The 25,664-nt window shown below is 48.9% G+C and overlaps 4 protein-coding genes across 5 annotated transcripts; all 4 read right to left on the bottom strand.

Annotated features, from left to right (window-relative positions):
- Positions 1 to 4,199: 4,199 nt before the first annotated feature.
- Positions 4,200 to 6,990, bottom strand: LOC137358401 (tubulin alpha-3 chain-like). Its single transcript, XM_068024343.1, has 4 exons — positions 6,774 to 6,990; positions 6,512 to 6,660; positions 5,026 to 5,706; positions 4,200 to 4,499 (listed from the first exon to the last, which is right to left on the bottom strand). The coding sequence occupies exons 1-4, from the start codon at positions 6,892 to 6,894 to the stop codon at positions 4,200 to 4,202; spliced, it is 1,251 nt and encodes a 416-aa protein (XP_067880444.1). The 5' UTR covers positions 6,895 to 6,990.
- Positions 6,991 to 9,646: 2,656 nt separating this feature from the next.
- LOC137358300 (tubulin alpha-1 chain-like) lies at positions 9,647 to 12,092 on the bottom strand. Its single transcript, XM_068024229.1, has 4 exons — positions 11,876 to 12,092; positions 11,614 to 11,762; positions 10,464 to 11,144; positions 9,647 to 9,943 (listed from the first exon to the last, which is right to left on the bottom strand). The coding sequence occupies exons 1-4, from the start codon at positions 11,994 to 11,996 to the stop codon at positions 9,647 to 9,649; spliced, it is 1,248 nt and encodes a 415-aa protein (XP_067880330.1). The 5' UTR covers positions 11,997 to 12,092.
- A 3,362-nt stretch (positions 12,093 to 15,454) lies between these two features.
- Positions 15,455 to 19,656, bottom strand: LOC137358296 (tubulin alpha-3 chain-like). 2 transcript variants are annotated; one of them, XM_068024220.1, is made up of 5 exons: positions 19,434 to 19,554; positions 19,172 to 19,320; positions 17,689 to 18,369; positions 16,885 to 17,163; positions 15,455 to 15,466 (listed from the first exon to the last, which is right to left on the bottom strand). In XM_068024220.1, the coding sequence occupies exons 1-5, from the start codon at positions 19,552 to 19,554 to the stop codon at positions 15,455 to 15,457; spliced, it is 1,242 nt and encodes a 413-aa protein (XP_067880321.1). The 2 variants fall into 2 exon arrangements, with proteins under 2 accessions (XP_067880321.1, XP_067880322.1); XM_068024221.1 differs by lacking the exon at positions 15,455 to 15,466 and having other exon boundaries at positions 16,864 to 17,163; positions 19,434 to 19,656.
- Positions 19,657 to 22,305: 2,649 nt separating this feature from the next.
- Positions 22,306 to 24,749, bottom strand: LOC137358394 (tubulin alpha-1 chain-like). The gene is made up of 4 exons (XM_068024336.1): positions 24,533 to 24,749; positions 24,271 to 24,419; positions 23,121 to 23,801; positions 22,306 to 22,602 (listed from the first exon to the last, which is right to left on the bottom strand). Exons 1-4 carry the CDS (start codon positions 24,651 to 24,653, stop codon positions 22,306 to 22,308), a joined length of 1,248 nt encoding a protein of 415 aa, XP_067880437.1. The 5' UTR covers positions 24,654 to 24,749.
- Between the last annotated feature and the right edge of the window lie 915 nt (positions 24,750 to 25,664).

Here is a 25,664-nt window from a genome sequence, read left to right as displayed (position 1 = left end):
TCTGTCCCTGTGGAATTCCTCTCTTACACTGTGGACCTCCCTCGCTCCATGGGGATTGCGTCTCCCCCTGCGGATCTCCGACTCGCTCTAGCACCATGCTCTCTCCCTGTGGATTCCCCACTCGATCCGTGCGGAGCCTGCACTCTCCCTGTAGATCCCCATCTACCTTTTGACCGCTCCGTTTCTGTGCTCCACATCCCTTTCAGCATTCTTCCAGGCGCACTTACCATAATGTCCTTCTATTCTCGCAGCTCCTGTCAATGTATTGCCTCTGTTGCTGCTCGCCCTATTTATACCTCATTCTCCGAAGCCAACTCGACTTCTTATTGGTCTGTGAGAACAAAGGGCTCCGGTTGCTTGGAGAAACATCAACATAAATGGAACATTGGTGCTCAGCACTGGTTGTTTGCTTTGTGTAAAAGGCGGGACCAGGTGTTGAAGATGTGAGGAGCACTGGGCAACAAGGGAGACGAGCTTTGTTTATCAGACCCCTATCTCAAACCCTGATCAACCAGAACACTTCACTCATACCCCGGTTAATCAGACCCCATCCATCCGGCCCCCGTCAATCAGACCCCAACAGACTCCACCCATTTGATGTATCAGACCACTATCCATCAGATCACTGCGACCTGTCAGACCCTTTTCTAACTGACTCTCTTCTGTCAGATTCCCATCACTCAGACATACATCAATCAGATTCCATCCATCACATAATCTATGAAACCAACATCGAACAGATCAGTTCCGAAGAAGGGTCACTGACCCGAAACGTTAACTCTGCTTCTCTTTCCACAGATGCTGCCAGACCTGCTGAGTGATTCCAGCATATCTTGTTTTTGTATCGAACAGATCCCCTTTTTGCCTTCATTCCCTTGTAAACTATACCCCCTCAATCACATTCACATCTTTCAGACCGCATCCATCAGATCCCCGTTTAACATGATTCAGAACCCATATATCAGAAGACCATCCATCAGACCCACAACTATATACAACCAATTATCTCATTCATATCTGCCGTTCCCATATATTATCGACCCATGTATTGGAGCAACATCAGTCAGAGCCCTTCTTTCAGATCTCCATTCATCAGACCGTATCAGACTGTATCTATCAGCGACATCCCATCAAGCCCGCGGTTGTCAGGACCAACATTTTCAGAGCCCGTCTGTTTGATACCATTCCACCAGGACCCCACCTGACTGACTCTATCTATTAGACACCTCTGTTAGACCCACATCGATCAGATCCACATGTATCAGCTCCCATCTCTCAAAGTCTCATCAGCCAGACCCCACCTATCAGTCCACCATGTATCAGCTCGCTGTGTATCTGTCCCGCATCTGAATGAGCCCAGCCTTAACATCCACATCCACCAGACCGGTGTCAATTATACTCCATCGATCAGACTCAATCCATTAGATTCCATCCATGTGTCACACCCTCATCTTTCCGTTCCCCATCGCTCAGATCTACTTCTATCGGAACCACATATGTCACATCACATCCATTAGATCACCATGCGCACACCCATTTCTGTCACAGTCCCAAAAACCAGACTTACACCTGCCAGAAGATATCCATCATTCATCATCTATCAGATACCCATCTGACAGACACCATTTACCAAATTCCACATCTATCAGACCCGCTTCATCTACTCCGAATCATTCAGAATTCCGTCTATCAGAGCCACATCTATTGGACACGATCTACATGAACCCTAACTATCATTTCCCCACATATCAGATAGACATCCATCGGACCACATGCTTCAGACGTCTTCCGAGAGATCACACATCAATCGTGACAATATCTGTCAGGCCCCATCTCTGACATCCCCATCTATCAGACACCCTCCTGACTGGCTCCAGCTACCAGACCCACATCTATCCATCCCCATGTACCAGACCTCATCTATCAGGCACCAATCGATCAAAGATGCATCAGTGACAGTTATCCATCAGATCGATACCTCATTCATCTACTGCTAACAAACCGACGACCAGCAAATCTCATCTATCAGACGCATATCGATCAGATCTCATCTATGAGACGCCCATCTATCAGCTCCCCATCTTTCACTACCTTATCGCCCAGATCCTCATCAGAAACACGTAGTCACACTCTATCAGACCCCATCTATAAGACCCCATTTCTCAAAACCACATGCACCAGGCAACCACGCGTCACAGCCCTTCTATCAGCTCCAACCAATCAGAACACTCCCCTACTCCCAGCACACACGCACCCTCCCATCAGACCCCGGTCTGTCAGATCCCCATGTATCACACGCCAATCAATCAGACCCCGCCCCCATCTATCAGACCAACATCTCGCCGCCCCACGTCCATCAGACTCCACCAATCAGAAACACATCTAACAGATCGACATCTTTCAGACGACCATCTGTCAGACAACCACCCATCCAAACATCATCCATCAGATCCCTATATATCAGACACAATCTGTCAGATTTCATCTCTCTGATTCAGTGAAGACACATGCAAAGCACTCATTAAGTACCCTGGTGATGACCTTTGCCTTCACAGAGAGATTTCATTTCAGGTCCTCAATCTGCCCAAACCTTTCTGCGACTATCTTTTACTTTTTATCTGCTTAAAAAAGGCTTTGGTGATCCCTTTTATATTACCTATTGATCTATTCTTATGCATTCTCTTTGCCCATCCATTTTTTTATCCAGTTCTCCTCTGCACTTTCAGTACACAGCTTGAATAACATATTATGAAGTTGATATTAATTGTTAGCGACCTTTTCCTCTTTCTTTTTCATCTCCATTTCTTTAGTCATCCAGGTAGCTCCAGGTTTGCAAGCCCTTCCTGTCTCCCTGATAGGAATTAGGATCATGGATGTTCCCCCATTATTACTACTCTATTGTTTTACCATTTTTCAGAAATGTTCCTTTAAATTTACTCCTCTACTGTTTTCCTTCTATTTGGTGCTTTACAGTATAGACATGGCAAGGTAAAAGCTCCTCCTCGCACTCATTAGCTCTAACCAAATATATACAGTCCACAGTCAAACTCCGGCCTTGCTGGTAATTCCCAAACAGAAGAATGAAGTTACAGAACTAGACATTGACTCTACCTATATACACCATCCCCGTCGTTGCCCTCAATGTAGGCAACCCTGAGCTAGGGATGACAGACCAGCCATTGAAATGTTTTGTTCTCAGGATCTGAGTATCTCTGCCAAGGCTGGCATTCATTGCCCATTCGCAATTCTCCCAAGAACATGGAGTTGACCTTCTCAGTAGGAACTGTTCTTACGACGGAGCGGCTTGCAATGTGGTTTAAGGGTCACGCACACATGATAGGGTCACATGTGGGCTCAGCAGTATCACGAGTGGCAGCTTCCCTTCCCCTGAAGGGAGTTATTGAGTCTGTTGGATTTTGATGATCGTTCGCCAAAACTTTATGGTCAGTGGGCAAATTGTAAACTCACCAATTGATTGGATTCAATGACACTACTTGACTGATGGTCTTTGAGGACAGAAGCCCTGGATCCAGTACCATAACCATGACACTATGGTGCCCTGATTGGGATGGACATGTCTGTGGGAGAGGGCGTGTGCGAGGATCAAGGATGTGATGTAGTGACAAGGCCCCGGTGCTAAGATTATCCATTGTGGCAAGGTGCTGGAAGGACAGCAGGCCGCTGTGAAATGGAAGCAGGATGAATCAGCAGCAGGAGAGGGAGGGAGATAAAGTGGGAGGGAGACAGAGGAAGGGCGACTGATGCAGGGCGGGAGAGAGAGAAAGGAAGAGAGAGAAAGGGGAAAAGTGAACTGACTCAGGCAGTAACATGAAGGTAGAGATGAACGAGAGAACAGGCTAGCGGCCCCTTTGCGAGGTCTAACACCCTCTCGGGTGCCCCCGAAAGTAAAATGTGTTCTAATTGCAGGATCCTGCGGGTTTTATGAACTCCCGTTCTGGTTTCATTGATCTTCTTTGAACTTCAAGTATTATCACACCGTGTTTTCCAACCTCTTGTATATTCTTAGCATTCAAACGGACACAATTCAAAAATCATTTGCAAATACATTTATTTTCATAATTATGATTATTAACATCGATGTGAAATTAAGTTAAAGCTGTGGACTCTCTACATTAATAAGTCTGTTTGCGACTTGAGAAATTTAATTAAACTATTTTAACATTCTAAATGAATAAATCTTATTCTTCCTCCTCCTCTGCCCTTCTGTCCAGATAGGATGAATCGACGCCCACCTCTTCGTAATCCTTCTCGAGTGAGGCCAGGTCCTCCCGTGCGTCCTGGAACTCCCCTTCCTCCAGACCCTCCCCGACGTACCAGTGCACAAAGGCCCGCTTGGCGTACATCTTGTCGAATTTGAGGTTGAGGCGGGTCCAAGCGAAAGCAATGGCGGTGGTGTTGCTCAGCATACAGAGAGCTCGCTGCACCTTTGCCAGGTCGCCCCCTGGCACCACCGTCGGCGGCTGGTAGTTGATGCCAACCTGTGGGGGGAAAGGACATTTGTCAGATTTCAGTGACTGAAGAAATCGCTTCAACATCAGACGGCCCATTAATTGTCAGACAGGTAAATCTATCAGCGAGTTTGGGTGTTTGTACGAAATCCCTGCTCTGGTTATTCACTCGACTCTTCCCCATGGTTTAAAGCTTCAGTTTCTGGTGGAAGGTCACTGTGTAATGAGGCTGCATTCAGGAGACAATTCAATTCCTCATTTCATTGTCTCCAACCAGGTCTTGACTGTCAGGAAGGTTTTTGTTGTATGGAGGCAGGAATTCCCCTGAGACATTCAGGGCTGCAAGTAAAAATTAATCTGAGAGATTTCCACCTCAACCCTCAGAGGGAGCTGGTCTTTGGGCCAGGAATGGGGAGGGTCTGTTCCATTTCACTTCCTGAATGGAGGAACAGCTTTTTACTCGGGGTGAACAGAGTGTTGTTCATATGTGAGATCAGATTCCCACAATCCATGTTTCCCCAGGGCCCCATTGATTGGACACAAAAGCCACACTTACCTTGAACCCAGTCGGGCACCAATCAACAAACTGGATCGAGCGCTTGCTCTTGATGGTGGCGATGGAGGCGTTGACATCCTTGGGCACCACGTCTCCTCGGTACAGCATGCAGCACGCCATGTACTTGCCCTGGCGGGGGTCGCACTTCACCAGCTGGTTGGCTGGCTCAAAGCACGAGTTGGTGATCTCCGCCACCGTGAGTTGCTCGTGGTAAGCCTTCTCGGCCGATATAAGGGGCGCAAAGGTGGCCAGAGGGAAGTGAATTCGGGGATAGGGGACCAGGTTGGTTTGGAACTCAGTCAGGTCCACGTTGAGGGCACCGTCGAACCGCAGCGACGCCGTGATGGACGACACTACTTGTGCAATGAGACGGTTGAGGTTGGTGTAGGTCGGTCGCTCAATGTCAAGGTTACGCCGGCAGACGTCGTAAATGGCCTCATTGTCCACCATGAAGGCGCAGTCGGAGTGCTCGAGGGTGCAGTGGGTGACGAGTACGGAGTTGTACGGCTCGACTACCGCGGTGGAAATCTGCGGCGCGGGGTAAACGGAAAACTCCAGTTTGGATTTCTTGCCGTAGTCGACGGAGAGTCTCTCCATCAGGAGGGAAGTAAAACCTGAGCCGGTCCCACCTCCGAAACTGTGGAAGATGAGGAAACCCTGCAGTCCTGTACACAGATCAGCCTGTGGGTAAATAACACATGCACAACCCATTAAAATGGAGCAGGATGGGCGTATGGTCAAAGCATTGGGAAAAACTGGACATGAGGGAAAATACTGACTATCCCTGCTGGATGTGACAGTGAGGACATGAGATGGAGCCACTTGCAGCCCAGGTGTGGGACAATGGGAGCTGTAGAGGAGGCATTGGGAACATAGGTGTGTGGAAGGGACAGCGGGTGCTGGGAGCACTGTGGAGTTCAGGCAAAGGATACGGAAGAGGAAGCAGAACCTGTCCAGGACCAGAATTCCGGGATTCACAAACTTTGACTGAAGAGAGAGAACGAATTGCATGATCGATCTGAGTGTGAAATTGAGGCAGCGGACTTCCCGCCTGTTATAGAACCCCTCCGATTTTCACTGGGCGGGAATTCCGCACACAAAATTGCCGCACTCGCAGTGATCAGGAAAAATCTCGCCTGACTGAGTTTGCACCCAGCAACCACGAACAGAGCGGAACCCTCCAGAGTAAATTCCCTGTGATTGTTTTCAAGGATATTATTTGTCCATTTGCTCTTAATGCAAATCAGATAAATGGTTTTTCATCAGATAAGTAGGCCTGGGCAATGGCTGAAAGTTAAACAGTACAGTAGGAGCCGGTGGGATGAGGCATTGCGAGCCCTGGGAGATATATCACCGATGCTCCGATCTGTACTCCTTGCTGATGTGGCTCCTTCCCCTGAAATACAGAATGATGGATTCACCCCCAATTCCTTTATCAGGGAATGGGAGGCGGGAATTTGCGACACACTAAACTCACAGAACTTACCACCTTCCGTACACGGTCCAGGACCAGATCCACAATCTCCTTGCCGACGGAACAATGGCCCCGTGCATAGTTATTAGCCGCATCCTCCTTGCCGCTGATGAGCTGCTCGGGGTGAAAGAGTTGTCGGTAGGTGCCGGTACGGACCTCATCTGGGGACAGGGAAGGAGACGTTAAAATCATGAGCGCACAATATTCAGGACATGTTTCAATGAGTGTATTGAGAGCACTGACTGAGCAACCCATCAACAATCACTCCTCTTACCAACCACAGTGGGCTCCAGATCTATAAACACGGCTCGGGGAACGTGTTTGCCCGCTCCCGTCTCACTGAAGAAAGTGTTGAAGGAATCATCGCCACCTCCGATGCTCTTGTCACTGGGCATCTGTCCATCCGGCTGGATCCCATGCTCCAGGCAATACAGCTCCCAGCAAGCGTTACCGATCTGCACACCGGCCTGGCCAACGTGGACTGAAATACACTCACGCTAAATAGGGAAGAACAGGTGATGATTGACACAGGATGGAGGGCAAAGCTTTTTCAGTCAGTGTGGTGCTGGAGACAGAGCGTGTGTGCGCAGAGAAATATTGCATTACAGTAAACTGTGGATCGCACCCATTCCCTATTGATCCCCATTCCATCTGGATCGTCTGTTCCTGGGGATTCCCCCAGCTCTCTGAAATTCCCCATCTCTCTGATCCCCAGTGCTGTGTGGATCTCCCCATTCCCAGTGGACCAATGGAGCCTGGAGGCAGCGCGTTCCCCTCTTCTGTGATTCCTCGCTGTGAATGGCACCTGCCCCATCTCAAGCCGCCATCAATCAAAGCCCAGTTGACCGCTCTATCTGTGTGGAACAGCCTCACTCTCCGCATTCTCCCGCGTGCTCTTACCATAATGTCCTTCTATTCTCGCAGCTGCTCTCAATGTGTTGCGGATGTTGCCGTTCGCGCTATTTATACCGCAGCATATTTTGCCAACTCGAGGTCTGATTGGTCTGTGGGAACAAAAGGCTCTTGTTGCTTGGAGAAACCCAGCAAAGAAGGCATGACTGTGCACAGCGCTGATTGGCTGCTTTGTGCAAAGGGCGGGGCCGAGTGCTCACCACAATTGATTATGGGAGGAGCACCAGGTAACCAGGGAGATGAGCTTTGTCTATCAGTCCCCCATTTCAAGCGATGATCAATCAGATCCCAGCTCAAGCCCCCGTTAATCAGCCCCCATCAATCAGAGCCGTGTGGACCGTTCAATCTGCGTGGAACACCCTCACTCTCCGCATTGTAACACGTGTTCTTACTATAATGACCTCTGATTCTCGCAGCTCATGTCAACATGTTGTGCATGTTGACAAATCCATTGGTCTTTGAGAACTATAAGAGCATCTTGTGTTATGAAACTACTGATTGCTTTACTGATTCAATTACCAATATGTGGTTGTCTTTGACAATGCAACAATTGGAGTCTATTGAGAAATAAATGCTGTAAATTTGAAATTCGCACGCAAAATGCTGGAATCTATCAACCCACATCTTTCTTGCAGAGCCACAACCATCAGAGCCTGGCCCAGTATACAACATCATTCACATCCCCATCAATGAGTCCTCCATCAATTAGAGTGCATCTATCAGATTTCCTTCACTCAGATTACCATCAAACAGACCGCAGCGATCAGACCCCCTTCCAACAGATACCCGCCAATCAACCATCTACCAGATTACCATCAGTGAGGCGCCAACTATCAAACTCCTCGTAATCAGACCCGTACTATCACACACCCTGTCCAACAGACTGTCATCAGTCAAACCCTCATGTATCAGACCTCCAACAATCAGAACCTGATCATCATACCCTCATCAATTAGACCCCATTTTAAAGACCATCATCAATCTTAACTCCATAAACCAGGCCCCATAAACACATTATCATCAACCAGACTCTCATTAATCAGGCCTTCTTTCATCTCCCCCAATCAGATTGAGATGAGTCAGAGGCCTGTCAATCCGATGCACATTCATGACCTCCCCATTAATCAGGCAACCGTCAAACAAACCCCCATCTATAACAGCCCTGGCAACTACACCCTATCAATCCAGCTGATAAACAGATCCCCATCATTCAATCATCCATCATCCAGTTCCCCATTAATCAGCCCCTTCTATCAGATTCCACTCAATCTCATTCCCGTCAATAAGACCACAATGATCAGAACCCCATCAATCACATTCCAATCCAGCAGGCCAGCATTTACATCTATCAGATCCACTGCCAGCAGATGGATGACCTCAGTTTATTACAGTCCCATGAGTCAAATCTATCAGATTCCCATTGATGTGGTCCCAACCTGTGACACCCAGCAAGGACCCACATCAACCGGTCACCATCTATCAGATTCACAAAAATCTCTTCCCAATCAATCATATTCCCGATCAATTTTTCGCCATCGATTAGATCCACACTTATCAGGCCACCATCTCTCACATCGCAATCTGGGAGACATCAATAGTATGACCAATCAGATCAACGTGTATTCTATCCCATCAGTCAAATTCCCACCGATCCCACCCCCATTGAACAGATTCCCCTCAATCTAATCCCCAATAATCAGATCCTCATCTCTCACATCCCCACCAATCTGCTCCCCATCGATTAGACTGTCAAGAATTCTCCCCGATCTATCAGCTTCCAATCTGTGAATTCTATCAATGACCAGTATCTATCAAACCCACATTTATCAGACCCTATTAATCACATTCCCCTCAACCCAATATCCGATATTCAGTTTCCAATCGATCTGAAACAGTCTATCAGATCCCTGCTTGTAAAACCCATCAATCAAACACAAATCAACTAGACCCATTATCACTAGGATCCACCTCTACTCTAGGACAGTGTTTTAATGATTGAAATGCTGTGTGACACTTGGCCTGCATCTCTGTGGAGTTTGATTAACCCACTTTCTGGGACCATTGATCATCTTCTATCTTCTTTTACACCGTGTTTCTCAATCTCTTCTCGTGCATTTGTGTTTTAATGAGACACACTTCCAAAATCATTTACAATAAATTTATTTACTTCAATAATAGTTATAAGATCAATATGAATAAACGTTAAAATCTTTGTACTTTCTAAACTAATAAAACTTATTCTTCCTCCTCTGCCCTTCTGTCCAGCGAGGAAGAATCGATGCCCACCTCTTCGTAATCCTTCTCGAGTGAGGCCATGTCCTCCCGTGCGTCCTGGAACTCCCCTTCCTCCAACCCCTCCCCCACGTACCAGTGGACAAAGGCCCGCTTGGCGTACATCTTATCGAATTTGAGGTTGAGGCGGGTCCAAGCCAAGGAAATGGCGGTGGTGTTGCTCAGCATACAGAGGGCTCGCTGCACCTTTGCCAGATCGCCCCCTGGTACCACCGTCGGGGGCTGGTAGTTGATGCCAACCTGCGGGAGGAAGGAAAATTGTTCGGTTACAGTTGCTTAAAAAGTCGTTTCAAAATCAGATCTGTTGACCGCCGCTTACTTTTCAGAAAGTTACGTTTCTGAGCGAGTTTGTGTCTTTCTCTGTACACCCAGCTCTGGTTATTCACTGGGCACCTCTCCCAGGTTTAAACCTTCAGTTTCCAATGGAAATGAGGCTGCTTCAGGAGCGAATTCCTTCTTAATTACAGCTTCTCCAAAGAGGCCTTGAGTTGTCAGGAAGGCCTTTCCTGGTTTCAAGGCAGGACTTACCCTGGGACATTCAGGCTTCAGTCAAGGAGTGAATCTGAGAGCATTCCACCTCAACCCTCAGAGGGATCTGGTCTTTGGGCCATAAATGGGGAAGGTCTGTTCCATTACTCTTCCTGAATGGAGAAACAACTTTTGACTAGGACTGAAGAGAGTGTTGCTCATTATGAGATGCGATTCCCACAATCCATGTTTCCCCAGGGCCCCATGTATTGGACACAAAAGCCACACTTACCTTGAACCCAGTCGGGCACCAATCAACAAACTGGATCGAGCGCTTGCTCTTGATGGTGGCGATGGAGGCGTTGACATCCTTGGGCACCACGTCTCCTCGGTACAGCATGCAGCACGCCATGTACTTGCCCTGGCGGGGGTCGCACTTCACCATCTGGTTGGCTGGCTCAAAGCATGCGTTGGTGATCTGCGCCACCGACAGTTGCTCGTGGTAAGCCTTCTCGGCCGAAATAGTGGGCGCGAAGGTTACCAGTGGGAAGTGAATTCGGGGATAGGGGACCAGGTTGGTTTGGAACTCAGTCAGGTCCACGTTGAGGGCACCGTCGAACCGCAGCGACGCCGTGATGGATGACACTACCTGTCCAATGAGACGGTTGAGGTTGGTGTAGGTCGGTCGCTCAATGTCAAGGTTACGCCGACATATGTCGTAAATGGCCTCATTGTCCACCATGAAGGCGCAGTCAGAGTGCTCGAGGGTGCAGTGGGTAACGAGTACGGCGTTGTACGGCTCGACCACCGCGGTGGAAATCTGCGGCGCGGGGTAAACGGAAAACTCCAGTTTGGATTTCTTGCCGTAGTCGACGGAGAGTCTCTCCATCAGGAGGGAAGTAAAACCTGAGCCAGTCCCACCCCCGAAACTGTGGAAGATGAGGAAACCCTGCAGTCCTGTACACTGGTCAGCCTGTGGGTAAATAACACATGCACAACCCATTAAAATGGAGCAGGAGCCTCCTGCTGAGAGGGCGCAATGGGAGCTGGTGAGATGGAGCAGTGGGAGCCTGGGGGATGCAGTAATGGACCTTGTGGAGGAGGCAGTGGGGAACAAGGGGGAAGCAGCTCGGAGAGGATTTATGTTCGAGGCCTGGAGTTGGGAAGGGGGTGCAGGGCCTGCCAGGGACTGCGAATTGCTGGTTGCACAGGAAATCAAAATTGCTTGAGAAAGAATTCTAAAATACACTAATTTGTTTCCAGATTGAGAATTAAGTCCTCCATTTATAACCACTCTATAATTCTTGTGAAATCGGTGTAATTTCTGTGATTCTGTGGGTGCGATCATTCCCCGAAATGAAGTGATAACTGATTCATCCCGAATTATTATCGTTGGGAATGCGAGGCGGGAAATCTCGGCACACCAAACTAACAGAACCTACCAGCTTCCGTATGCGATCCAAGACCAGATCCACAATCTCCTTGCCGATGGAACAGTGACCCCGTGCATAGTTATTAGCCGCGTCCTCCTTGCCGGTGATGAGCTGCTCGGGGTGAAAGAGCTGTCGGTAGGTGCCGGTACGGACCTCATCTGGGGACAGGGAAGGAGAAGTTAAAATCATGAGCACACACCATTCAGGCCATGTTTCAATGAGTGTATTGAGAGCACTGACTGAGCAACCCATCAACAATCACTCCTCTTACCAACCACAGTGGGCTCCAGATCTATAAACACGGCTCGGGGAACGTGTTTGCCCGCCCCCGTCTCACTGAAGAATGTGTTGAAGGAGTCATCGCCACCCCCGATGCTCTGGTCACTGGGCATCTGTCCATCCGGCTGGATCCCATGCTCCAGGCAATACAGCTCCCAGCAAGCGTTACCGATCTGCACACCGGCCTGGCCAATATGGATTGAAATACACTCACGCTAAAGGGGGAAGAACAGGTGATTACTTACAGATGAAGAGGCAATGTTTTCGACAGTCGGTCTGGTCCTGGAAGAAGAAGGGTGTGTGGGTAGCAACACATCCCGCTGCAGTAACCTGTGGATCCCATCCATTCCGCATTGATCCTCCCATCCATCGGACACTCTGTCCCTGGAGATTCCCCAGGTCTCGGAAATTCCCGATCTCTGTGCCCCCCCACCCCCCAGTCCATTCCTTGTGGATCACTGGAATCCTTAATCACCAGCTGCAGCCCCCTCCCCCCGACTACCGTGACTCCTGTAAACACCCTGCAGATCTCCCCTCCCCCTGTTGACCCCCATTTCCTGGCAGATTCTTACTGCCTGTAGACATTATCGTCCCTGTGTCCTCCCCTCCGCCGGAACACTTCCCTCTCCGTGCTAATCCCCAATTCCTGTACATCTACTGCTCAATATCTCCAAGGAACTGTCTATTTCTTCACCGTTGCACACTCCCTTTTCTCTTCCCCGCTCCCGGATAGTCTTCTTGCTCCTTGTGAAAGACAATCATCTCTCCATCTCGATCACACTCTGTCCCTGTGGATCCATCACTCTGTGTATTTCCCGTTCCGGATTCCCTCCCTCCTTCCTTCTATCCCTGTAGATTTCCTGCTTTATCCATGTGGATCAGCCTCTTGTGGATTCCGTCTGTCCCTGTGGAATTCCTCTCACACTGTGGACCTCCCTCGCTCCATGGGGATTGCGTTTCCCCCTGCAGATCTCCGACTCGCTCTAGCACCATGCTCTCTCCCTGTGGATTCCCGACTCGATCCGTGCGGAGCCTGCACTCTCCCTGTAGACCCCCATCTACCTGTTGACCGCTCCGTTTCTGTGCTCCACATCCCTTTCAGCATTCTTCCAGGCGCACTTACCATAATGTCCTTCTATTCTCGCAGCTCCTGTCAATGTATTGCCTATGTTGCTGCTCGCCCTATTTATACCTCATTCTCCGAAGCCAACTCGACTTCTTATTGGTCTGTGAGAACAAAGGGCTCCGGTTGCTTGGAGAAACATCAACATAAATGGAACGTTGGTGCTCAGTGTTGATTGTTTGCTTTGTGTAAAAGGCGGGACCAGGTGTTGAAGATGTGAGGAGCACTGGGCAACAAGGGAGACGAGCTTTGTTTATCAGACCCCCATCACAAACCCTGATCTACCAGAACCCTTCATTCAGACCCCGGTTAATCAGACCCCATCCATCCGGCCCCCGTCAATCAGACCCCAACAGACTCCACCCATTTGATGTATCAGACCACCATCCATCAGATCACTGCGACCTGTCAGACCCTTTTCTATCTGACTCTCTTCTGTCAGATTCCCATCACTCAGACATACATCAATCAGACTCCATTTATCACATAATCTATGAAACCAACATCGATCAGATCCACTTCATTCATTCATTCCCTTGTCAACTATACCCCCTCTATCATATTCACATCTTTCAGACCGCATCCATCAGATCCCCGTTTAACATGATTCAGAAACCATATATCAGAAGATCATCCATCAGACCCACAACTATATACAACCAATTATCTCATTCATATCTGCCGTTCCCATATATTATCTCCCCATGTATTGTAGCTACATCAGTCAGAGCCCTTCTTTCAGATCTCCATTCATCAGACCGTATCAGACTGTATCTATCAACGACATCCCATCAAGCCCGCGGTTGTCAGGACCAACATTTTCAGAGCCCGTCTGTTTGATACCAATCCACCAGGACCCCACCTGACTGACTGTATCTATTAGACACCTCTGTTAGACGCACATCGATCAGATCCACATGTATCAGCTCCCATCTCTCAAAGTCTCATCAGCCAGACCCCAACTATCAGTCCACCATGTATCAGCTCCCTGTGTATCAGTCCCGCGTCTGTATGGGCCCAGCCTTAACACCCACATCCACCAGACCGGTGTCAATTAGACTCCATCGATCAGACTCAATCCATTAGATTCCATCCATATGTCATATCCTCATCATTCCATCTATCAGATTCTCTTCTATCAGACCCACATATGTCACATCACATCTATTAGATCACCATCCGCAGACCCACTTCTGTCTCACCCCCCAAAAACAGACTTACACCTGCCAGACAATATCTGTCATTCATCATCTATCAACTACACATCTTGACAGATCCCATCTAAATAAATTCCACATCTATCAGACCCGCTTCGTCTAATCCGAATCATTCAGAACTCCGTTTATCACAGCCCCACCTATCAGACACGATCTAAATGTCCACTAACTATCATTTCCCCACATATCAGATAGCCATCTATCAGGCCACATGCTTCAGACGTCTTCTGAGAGATCCCACATCAACCGTGACAATATCTTTCAGGCCCCAACTCTGAAATCTCCATTCATCAGACACCCTCCTGACCGGCTCCAGCTACCAGACCCACATCTATCCATCCCCATGTACCAGACCTCATCTATCAGGCACCAACCGATCAGAGCTGCATCAGTGACAGTTATCCATCAGATCGATACCTCATTCATCTACTGCTAACAAACCGACGACCAGCAAATCTCATCTATCAGACGCATATCGATCAGATCTCATCTATGAGACGCCCATCTATCAGCTCCCCATCTATCACTCTCTTATCGCCCAGATCCTCATCAGAAACACGTAGTCACACTCTATCAGACCCCATCTATAAGACCCCATCTCTCAAAACCACATTCACCAGGCAACCACGCGTCACAGCCCTTCTATCAGCTCCAACCAATCAGAACACTCCCCTACGCCCCGCACACCCGCACCCTCCCATCAGACCCCGGTCTGTCAGATCCCCATGTATCACACGCCAATCAATCAGACCCCGCCCCCATCTATCAGACCAACATCTCGCCTCCCCACATCCATCAGACTCCACCAATCAGAAACACATCTAACAGATCGACATCTTTCAGACGACCATCTGTCAGACATCCACCCATCCAAACATCATCCATCAGATCCCTATATATCAGACACAATCTGTCAGATTTCATCTCTCTGATTCAGTGAAGACACATGCAAAGCACTCATTAAGTACCCTGGTGATGTCCTTTGCCTTCACAGAGAGATTTCATTTCAGGTCCTCAATCTGCCCAAACCTTTCTGCGACTATCTTTTACTATTTATCTGCTTAAAAAAGGCTTTGGTTATCCCTTTAATATTACCTATTGATCTATTCTTATGCATTCTCTTTGCCCATCCATTCTTTTATCCAGTTCTCCTCTGCACTTTCAGTACACAGCTTGAATAACATATTATGAAACTGATATTAATTGTTCGCGACCTTTTCCTCTTTCGTTTTCATCTCAATTTCTTTAGTCATCCAGGTAGCTCCAGGTTTGCAAGCCCTTCCTGTCTCCCTGATAGGAATTAGGATCATGGATGTTCCCCCATTATTACTACTCTATTATTTTACCATTTTTCTGAAATATCCCTTTAAATTTACTCCTCCACTGTCTTCCTTCTAGTTGGTGCTTTACAGTATAGACATGGCAAGGGAAAAGCTCCTCCTCGCACTCATTAGCTCGAACCAGACAGATACAGTCCACAGTCAAACTCCAGCCTTGCTGGTAATCCCCAAATAGAAGAATGAAGTTACAGAACTAGACATTGACTCTACCTATATACACCATCCCCGTCGTTCTCCTCAGTGTCGGCAAGCCTGAGCTCGGGATGACAGACCAGCTATTGAAATGTTTTGTTCTCAGAATCTGAGCATCTCGGCCAAGGCTGGCATTCATTGCCCATTCGCAATTCTCCCAGAACATGGAGTTGACTTTCTCAGTAGGAACTGTTCTTACATTGGAGCGGCTTGCAATGTGGTTTAAGGGTCAAGCACATTATAGGACTGGGGTCACATGTGGGCTCAGCAGTGTCACGAGTGGCAGCTTCCCTTCCTCTGAATGGAGATATTGAGTCTGTTGGAATTTGATGATCGTTCGCCAAACCTTTATGGTCAGTGGGCATGGTGTAAACTCACCAATTTATTGTATTCAATGACACTACTTGACTGATGGTCTTTGAGGACAGAAGCCCTGGATCCAGTACCATAACAATGACACTATGGTGCCCTGATTGGGAAGGACATATCTGTGGGAGAGGGCGTGTGCGAGAATCAAGGATGGGACGGAATGACAAGGCCCCGGTGCTAAGATTATCCATTGTGGCAAGGTGCTGGAAGGACAGCAGGCCGCTGTGAAATGGAAGCAGGATGAATCAGCAGCAGGAGAGGGAGGGAGATAAAGCGGGAGGGAGACAGAGGGTGGGAGACTGATGCAGGGTGGAGAGAGAGAAAGGAAGAGAGAGAAAGGGGAAATGTGAACTGACAAAGGCAGTAACATGAAGGTAGAGGTGAACGAGAGAACAGGCTAGAGGCCCCTTTGCGAGGTCTAACACCCTCTCGGGTGCCCCCGAAAGTAAAATGTGTTCTAATTCCAGGATCCTGCGGGTTTTATGAACTCCCGTTCTGGTTTCAATGATCCTCTTTGAACTTCAAGTATTATCACACCGTGTTTTCCAACCTCTTGTATATTCTTAGCATTCAAACGGACACAATTCAAAAATCATTTGCAAATACATTTATTTTCATATTTATGATTATTAACATCGATGTGTAATTAACTTAAAGCTTTGGACTCTCTACATTAATAAGTCTGTTTGCGACTTGAGAAATTTAATTAAACTATTTTAACATTCTAAATGAATAAATCTTATTCTTCCTCCTCCTCTGCCCTTCTGTCCAGATAGGATGAATCGACGCCCACCTCTTCGTAATCCTTCTCGAGTGAGGCCAGGTCCTCCCGTGCGTCCTGGAACTCCCCTTCCTCCAGGCCCTCCCCGACGTACCAGTGCACAAAGGCCCGCTTGGCGTACATCTTGTCGAATTTGAGGTTGAGGCGGGTCCAAGCGAAAGCAATGGCGGTGGTGTTGCTCAGCATACAGAGAGCTCGCTGCACCTTTGCCAGGTCGCCCCCTGGCACCACCGTCGGCGGCTGGTAGTTGATGCCAACCTGTGGGGGAAAGGACATTTGTCAGATTTCAGTGACTGAAGAAATCGCTTCAACATCAGACGGCCCATTAATTGTCAGACAGGTAAATCTATCAGCGAGTTTGGGTGTTTGTACGAAATCCCTGCTCTGGTTATTCACTCGACTCTTCCCCATGGTTTAAAGGTTCAGTTTCTGGTGGAAGGTCACTGTGTAATGAGGCTGCATTCAGGAGACAATTCAATTCCTCATTTCATTGTCTCCAACCAGGTCTTGACTGTCAGGAAGGTTTTTGTTGTATGGAGGCAGGAATTCCCCTGAGACATTCAGGGCTGCAAGTAAAAATTAATCTGAGAGATTTCCACCTCAACCCTCAGAGGGAGCTGGTCTTTGGGCCAGGAATGGGGAGGGTCTGTTCCATTTCACTTCCTGAATGGAGGAACAGCTTTTTACTCGGGGTGAACAGAGTGTTGTTCATATGTGAGATCAGATTCCCACAATCCATGTTTCCCCAGGGCCCCATGGATTGGACACAAAAGCCACTCTTACCTTGAACCCAGTCGGGCACCAATCAACAAACTGGATCGAGCGCTTGCTCTTGATGGTGGCGATGGAGGCGTTGACATCCTTGGGCACCACGTCTCCTCGGTACAGCATGCAGCACGCCATGTACTTGCCCTGGCGGGGGTCGCACTTCACCAGCTGGTTGGCTGGCTCAAAGCATGAGTTGGTGATCTCCGCCACCGTGAGTTGCTCGTGGTAAGCCTTCTCGGCCGATATAAGGGGCGCAAAGGTGGCCAGAGGGAAGTGAATTCGGGGATAGGGGACCAGGTTGGTTTGGAACTCAGTCAGGTCCACGTTGAGGGCACCGTCGAACCGCAGCGACGCCGTGATGGACGACACTACCTGTGCAATGAGACGGTTGAGGTTGGTGTAGGTCGGTCGCTCAATGTCAAGGTTACGCCGGCAGACGTCGTAAATGGCCTCATTGTCCACCATGAAGGCGCAGTCAGAGTGCTCGAGGGTGCAGTGGGTGACGAGTACGGAGTTGTACGGCTCGACTACCGCGGTGGAAATCTGCGGCGCGGGGTAAACGGAAAACTCCAGTTTGGATTTCTTGCCGTAGTCGACGGAGAGTCTCTCCATCAGGAGGGAAGTAAAGCCTGAGCCGGTCCCACCCCCGAAACTGTGGAAGATGAGGAAACCCTGCAGTCCTGTACACAGATCAGCCTGTGGGTAAATAACACATGCACAACCCATTAAAATGGAGCAGGATGGGCGTATCGTCAAAGGATTGGGAAAAACTGGACATGAGGGAAAATACTGACTATCCCTGCTGGATGTGACAGTGAGGACATGAGATGGAGCCACTTGCAGCCCAGGTGTGGGACAATGGGAGCTGGAGAGGGGGCATTGGGTACAAAGGGGTGGAAGGGACAGCGGGTGCTGGGAGCCCTGTGGAGTTCAGGGGAAGGACGCGGAAGAGGAAGCAGAACCTGTCCAGGACCAGAATTCCGGGATTCACAAACTTTGACTCAAGAGAGGGAACGAATTGCATGATCGATCTGAGTGTGAAATTGAGGCAGCGGACTTCCCGCCTGTTATAGAACCCGGTCGATTTTCACCAGGCGGGAATTCCGCACAAAAATTGGGGCACTCGCAGTGAACAGGAAAAATCTCTCCTGACTGAGTTTGCACCCAGCAACCACGAACAGAGCGGAACCCTCCAGAGTAAATTCCCTGTGATTGTTTTCAGGGATATTATTTGTCCATTTGCTCTTAATGCAAATCAGATAAATGGTTTTTCATCAGATAAGTAGGCCTGGGCAATGGCTGAAAGTTAAACAGTACAGTAGGAGCCGGTGGGACGAGGCATTGCGAGCCCTGGGAGATATATCACCGATTCTCCGATCTGCACTCCTTGCTGATGTGGCTCCTTCCCCTGAAATACAGAATAATGGATTCACCCCCAATTCCTTTATCAGGGAATGGGAGGCGGGAATTTGCGACACACTAAACTCACAGAACTTACCACCTTCCGTACACGGTCCAGGACCAGATCCACAATCTCCTTGCCGACGGAACAATGGCCCCGTGCATAGTTCTTAGCCGCATCCTCCTTGCCGCTGATGAGCTGCTCGGGGTGAAAGAGTTGTCGGTAGGTGCCGGTACGGACCTCATCTGGGGACAGGGAAGGAGAAGTTAAAATCATGAGCACACAATATTCAGGACATGTTTCAATGAGTGTATTGAGAGCACTGACTGAGCAACCCATCAACAATCACTCCTCTTACCAACCACAGTGGGCTCCAGATCTATAAACACGGCTCGGGGAACGTGTTTGCCCGCCCCCGTCTCACTGAAGAAAGTGTTGAAGGAATCATCGCCACCTCCGATGCTCTTGTCACTGGGCATCTGTCCATCCGGCTGGATCCCATGCTCCAGGCAATACAGCTCCCAGCAAGCGTTACCGATCTGCACACCGGCCTGGCCAACGTGGACTGAAATACACTCACGCTAAATAGGGAAGAACAGGTGATGATTGACACAGGATGGAGGGCAAAGCTTTTTCAGTCAGTGTGGTGCTGGAGACAGAGCGTGTGTGCGCAGAGAAATATTGCATTACAGTAAACTGTGGATCGCACCCATTCCCTATTGATCCCCATTCCATCTGGATCGTCTGTCCCTGGGGATTCCCCCAGCTCTCTGAAAGTCCCCATCTCTCTGTTCCCCAGTGCTGTGTGGATCTCCCCATTCCCAGTGGACCAATGGAGCCTGGAGGCAGCGCGTTCCCCTATTCTGTGATTCCTCCCTGTGAATGGCACCTGCCCCAGCTCAAGCCGCCATCAATCAAAGCCCAGTTGACCGCTCTATCTGTGTGGAACAGCCTCACTCTCCGCATTCTACCACGTGCTCTTACCATAATGTCCTTCTATTCTCGCAGCTCCTCTCAATGTGTTGCGGATGTTGCCGTTCGCGCTATTTATACCGCAGCATATTTTGCCAAGTCGAGGTCTGATTGGTCTGTGGGAACAAAAGGCTCTTGTTGCTTGGAGAAACCCAGCAAAGAAGGCATGACTGTGCACAGCGCTGATTGGCTGCTTTGTGCAAAGGGCGGGGCCGAGTGCTCGCCACAATTGATTATGGGAAGAGCACCAGGTAACCAGGGAGATGAGCTTTGTCTCTCAGTCCCCCATTTCAAGCGATGATCAATCAGATCCCAGCTCAAGCCCCCGTTAATCAGCCCCCATCAATCAGAGCCCTGTGGACCGTTCTATCTGTGTGAAACACCCTCACTCTCTGCATTGCAACACGTGTTCTTACCAAAATGTCCTTCTATTGTCGCAGCTCCTGTCAATATGTTGTGCATGTTGACAAATCCATTGGTCTTTGAGAACTATAAGAGCATCTTGTGTTATTTAACTACTGATTGCTTTACTGATTCAATTACCAATATGTGGTTGTCTTTGACAAAGCAACAATTGGTGTCGATTGAGAAATAAATGCTGGAAATTTGAAATTCGCACACAAAATGCTGGAATCTATCAACCCACATCTTTCTTGCAGAGCCACAACCATCAGAGCCTGGCCCAGTATACAACATCATTCACATCCCCATCAATGAGTCCTCCATCAATTAGAGTGCATCTATCAGATTTCCTTCACTCAGATTACCATCAAACAGACCGCAGCGATCAGACCCCCTTCCAACAGATACCCGCCAATCAACCATCTACCAGATTACCATCAGTGAGGCGCCAACTATCAAACTCCTCGTAATCAGACCCGTACTATCACACACCCTGTCCAACAGACTGTCATCAGTCTGACCTCATGTATCAGACCTCCAACAATCAGAACCTGATCATCATACCCTCATCAATTAGACCCCATTTTAAAAACCATCATCAATCTTAACTCCATAAACCAGGCCCCATAAACACATTATCATCAACCAGACTCTCATTAATCAGGCCTTCTTTCATCTCCCCCAATCAGATTGAGATGAGTCAGAGGCCTGTCAATCCGATGCACATTCATGACCTCCCCATTAATCAGGCAACTGTCAAACAAACCCCCATCTATAACAGCCCTGGCAACTACACCCTATCAATCCAGCTGATAAACAGATCCCCATCATTCAATCATCCATCATCGAGTTCCCCATTAATCAGCCCCTTCTATCAGATTCCACTCAATCTCATTCCCGTCAATAAGACCGCAATGATCAGAACCCCATCAATCACATTCCAATCCAGCAGGCCAGGATTTACATCTATCAGATCCACTGCCAGCAGATGGATGACCTCAGTTTATTACAGTCCCATGAGTCAAATCTATCAGAATCCCATTGATGTGGTCCCAACCTGTGACACCCAGCAAGGACCCACATCAACCGGTCACCATCTATCAGATTCACAAAAATCTCTTCCCAATCAATCATATTCCCGATCAATTTTTCGCCATCGATTAGATCCACACTTATCAGGCCACCATCTCTCACATCGCAATCTGGGTGACATCAATAGTATGACCAATCAGATCAACGTGTTTTCTATCCCATCAGTCAAATTCCCACCGATCCCACCCCCATTGGACAGATTCCCCTCAATCTCATCCCCAATAATCAGATCCTCATCTCTCACATCCCCACCAATCTGCTCCCCATCGATTAGACTGTCAAGAATTCTCCCCGATCTATCAGCTTCCAATCTGTGAATTCTATCAATGACCAGTATCTATCAAACCCACATTTATCAGACCCTATTAATCAGATTCCCCTCAACCCAATATCCGATATTCAGTTTCCAATCGATCTGAAACAGTCTATCAGATCCCTGCTTGTAAAACCCATCAATCAAACACAAATCAACTAGACCCATTATCACTAGGATCCACCTCTACTCTAGGACAGTGTTTTAATGATTGAAATGCTGTGTGACACTTGGCCTGCAGCTCTGTGGAGTTTGATTAACCCACTTTCTGGGACCATTGATCATCTTCAATCTTCTTTTACACCGTGTTTCTCAATCTCTTCTCGTGCATTTGTGCTTTAATGAGACACACTTCCAAAATCATTTACAATAAATTTATTTACTTCAATAATAGTTATAAGATCAATATGAATAAACGTTAAAATCTTTGTACTTTCTAAACTAATAAAACTTATTCTTCCTCCTCTGCCCTTCTGTCCAGCGAGGAAGAATCGATGCCCACCTCTTCGTAATCCTTCTCGAGTGAGGCCATGTCCTCCCGTGCGTCCTGGAACTCCCCTTCCTCCAACCCCTCCCCCACGTACCAGTGGACAAAGGCCCGCTTGGCGTACATCTTATCGAATTTGAGGTTGAGGCGGGTCCAAGCCAAGGAAATGGCGGTGGTGTTGCTCAGCATACAGAGGGCTCGCTGCACCTTTGCCAGATCGCCCCCTGGTACCACCGTCGGGGGCTGGTAGTTGATGCCAACCTGCGGGAGGAAGGAAAATTGTTCGGTTACAGTTGCTTAAAAAGTCGTTTCAAAATCAGATCTGTTGACCGCCGCTTACTTTTCAGAAAGTTACGTTTCTGAGCGAGTTTGTGTCTTTCTCTGTACACCCAGCTCTGGTTATTCACTGGGCACCTCTCCCAGGTTTAAACCTTCAGTTTCCAATGGAAATGAGGCTGCTTCAGGAGCGAATTCCTTCTTAATTACAGCTTCTCCAAAGAGGCCTTGAGTTGTCAGGAAGGCCTTTCCTGGTTTCAAGGCAGGACTTACCCTGGGACATTCAGGCTTCAGTCAAGGAGTGAATCTGAGAGCATTCCACCTCAACCCTCAGAGGGATATGGTCTTTGGGCCAGGAATGGGGAAGGTATGTTCCATTACTCTTCCTGAATGGAGAAACAACTTTTGACTGGGACTGAAGAGTGTTGCTCATTATGAGATGCGATTCCCACAATCCATGTTTCCCCAGGGCCCCATGTATTGGACACAAAAGCCACACTTACCTTGAACCCAGTCGGGCACCAATCAACAAACTGGATCGAGCGCTTGCTCTTGATGGTGGCGATGGAGGCGTTGACATCCTTGGGCACCACGTCTCCTCGGTACAGCATGCAGCACGCCATGTACTTGCCCTGGCGGGGGTCGCACTTCACCATCTGGTTGGCTGGCTCAAAGCATGCGTTGGTGATCTGCGCCACCGACAGTTGCTCGTGGTAAGCCTTCTCGGCCGAAATAGTGGGCGCGAAGGTTACCAGTGGGAAGTGAATTCGGGGATAGGGGACCAGGTTGGTTTGGAACTCAGTCAGGTCCACGTTGAGGGCACCGTCGAACCGCAGCGACGCCGTGATGGATGACACTACCTGTCCAATGAGACGGTTGAGGTTGGTGTAGGTCGGTCGCTCAATGTCAAGGTTACGCCGACATATGTCGTAAATGGCCTCATTGTCCACCATGAAGGCGCAGTCAGAGTGCTCGAGGGTGCAGTGGGTGACGAGTACGGCGTTGTACGGCTCGACCACCGCGGTGGAAATCTGCGGCGCGGGGTAAACGGAAAACTCCAGTTTGGATTTCTTGCCGTAGTCGACGGAGAGTCTCTCCATCAGGAGGGAAGTAAAACCTGAGCCGGTCCCACCCCCGAAACTGTGGAAGATGAGGAAACCCTGCAGTCCTGTACACTGGTCAGCCTGTGGGTAAATAACACACGCACAACCCATTAAAATGGAGCAGGAGCCTCCTGCTGAGAGGGCGCAATGGGAGCTGGTGAGATGGAGCAGTGGGAGCCTGGGGGATGCAGTAATGGACCTTGTGGAGGAGGCAGTGGGGAACAAGGGGGAAGCAGCTCGGAGAGGATTTATGTTCGAGGCCTGGAGTTGGGAAGGGGGTGCTGGGCCTGCCAGGGACTGCGAATTGCTGGTTGCACAGGAAATCAAAATTGCTTGAGAAAGAATTCTAAAATACACTAATTTGTTTCCAGATTGAGAATTAAGTCCTCCATTTATAACCACTCTATAATTCTTGTGAAATCGGTGTAATTTTTGTGATTCTGTGGGTGCGATCAATCCCCGAAATGAAGTGATAACTGATTCATCCCGAATTATTATCGTTGGGAATGCGAGGCGGGAAATCTCGGCACACCAAACTAACAGAACCTACCAGCTTCCGTATGCGATCCAAGACCAGATCCACAATCTCCTTGCCAATGGAACAATGACCCCGTGCATAGTTATTAGCCGCATCCTCCTTGCCGGTGATGAGCTGCTCGGGGTGAAAGAGCTGTCGGTAGGTGCCGGTACGGACCTCATCTGGGGACAGGGAAGGAGAAGTTAAAATCATGAGCACACAACATTCAGGCCATGTTTCAATGAGTGTATTGAGAGCACTGATTGAGCAACCCATCAACAATCTCTCCTCTTACCAACCACAGTGGGCTCCAGATCTATAAACACGGCTCGGGGAACGTGTTTGCCCGCCCCCGTCTCACTGAAGAATGTGTTGAAGGAATCATCGCCACCCCCGATGCTCTGGTCACTGGGCATCTGTCCATCCGGCTGGATCCCATGCTCCAGGCAATACAGCTCCCAGCAAGCGTTACCGATCTGCACACCGGCCTGGCCAATATGGATTGAAATACACTCACGCTAAAGGGGGAAGAACAGGTGATTACTTACAGATGAAGAGGCAATGTTTTCGACAGTCGGTCTGGTCCTGGAAGAAGAAGGGTGTGTGGGTAGCAACACATCCCGCTGCAGTAACCTGTGGATCCCATCCATTCCGCATTGATCCTCCCATCCATCGGACACTCTGTCCCTGCAGATTCCCCAGGTCTCGGAAATTCCCGATCTCTGTGCCCCCCACCCCCCAGTCCATTCCTTGTCGATCACTGGAATCCTGAATCACCAGCACCAGCCCCCTCCCCCCGACTACCGTGACTCCTGTAAACACCCTGCAGATCTCCCCTCCCCCTGTTGACCCCCATTTCCTGGCAGATTCTTACTACCTGTAGACATTATCGTCCCTGTGTCCTCCCCTCCGCCGGAACACTTCCCTCTCCGTGCTAATCCCCAATTCCTGTACATCTACTGCTCAACATCTCTGAGGAACTCTCCGTATTTCTTCACCGTTGCACATTCCCTTTTCTCTTCCCCGCTCCCGGATAATCTTCTTGCTCCTTGTGAAAGACAATCATCTTTCCATCTCGATCACACTCTGTCCCTGTGGATCCATCACTCTGTGTATTTCCCAATCCGGATTCCCTCCCTCCTTCCTTCTCTCCCTGTAGATTTCCTGCTTTATCCATGTGGATCAGCCTCTTGTGGATTCCGTCTGTCCCTGTGGAATTCCTCTCTTACACTGTGGACCTCCCTCGCTCCATGGGGATTGCGTCTCCCCCTGCGGATCTCCGACTCGCTCTAGCACCATGCTCTCTCCCTGTGGATTCCCCACTCGATCCGTGCGGAGCCTGCACTCTCCCTGTAGATCCCCATCTACCTGTTGACCGCTCCGTTTCTGTGCTCCACATCCCTTTCAGCATTCTTCCAGGCGCACTT

The sequence above is a fragment of the Heterodontus francisci genome, chromosome 49 (genome assembly GCF_036365525.1).
Source record: "Heterodontus francisci isolate sHetFra1 chromosome 49, sHetFra1.hap1, whole genome shotgun sequence".
NCBI classification, from domain to species: Eukaryota; Metazoa; Chordata; class Chondrichthyes; order Heterodontiformes; family Heterodontidae; genus Heterodontus; species Heterodontus francisci.
The sequence above is the reverse complement of the archived record's forward strand: the minus strand, read 5'-3'. Positions and strand labels throughout refer to the sequence as shown.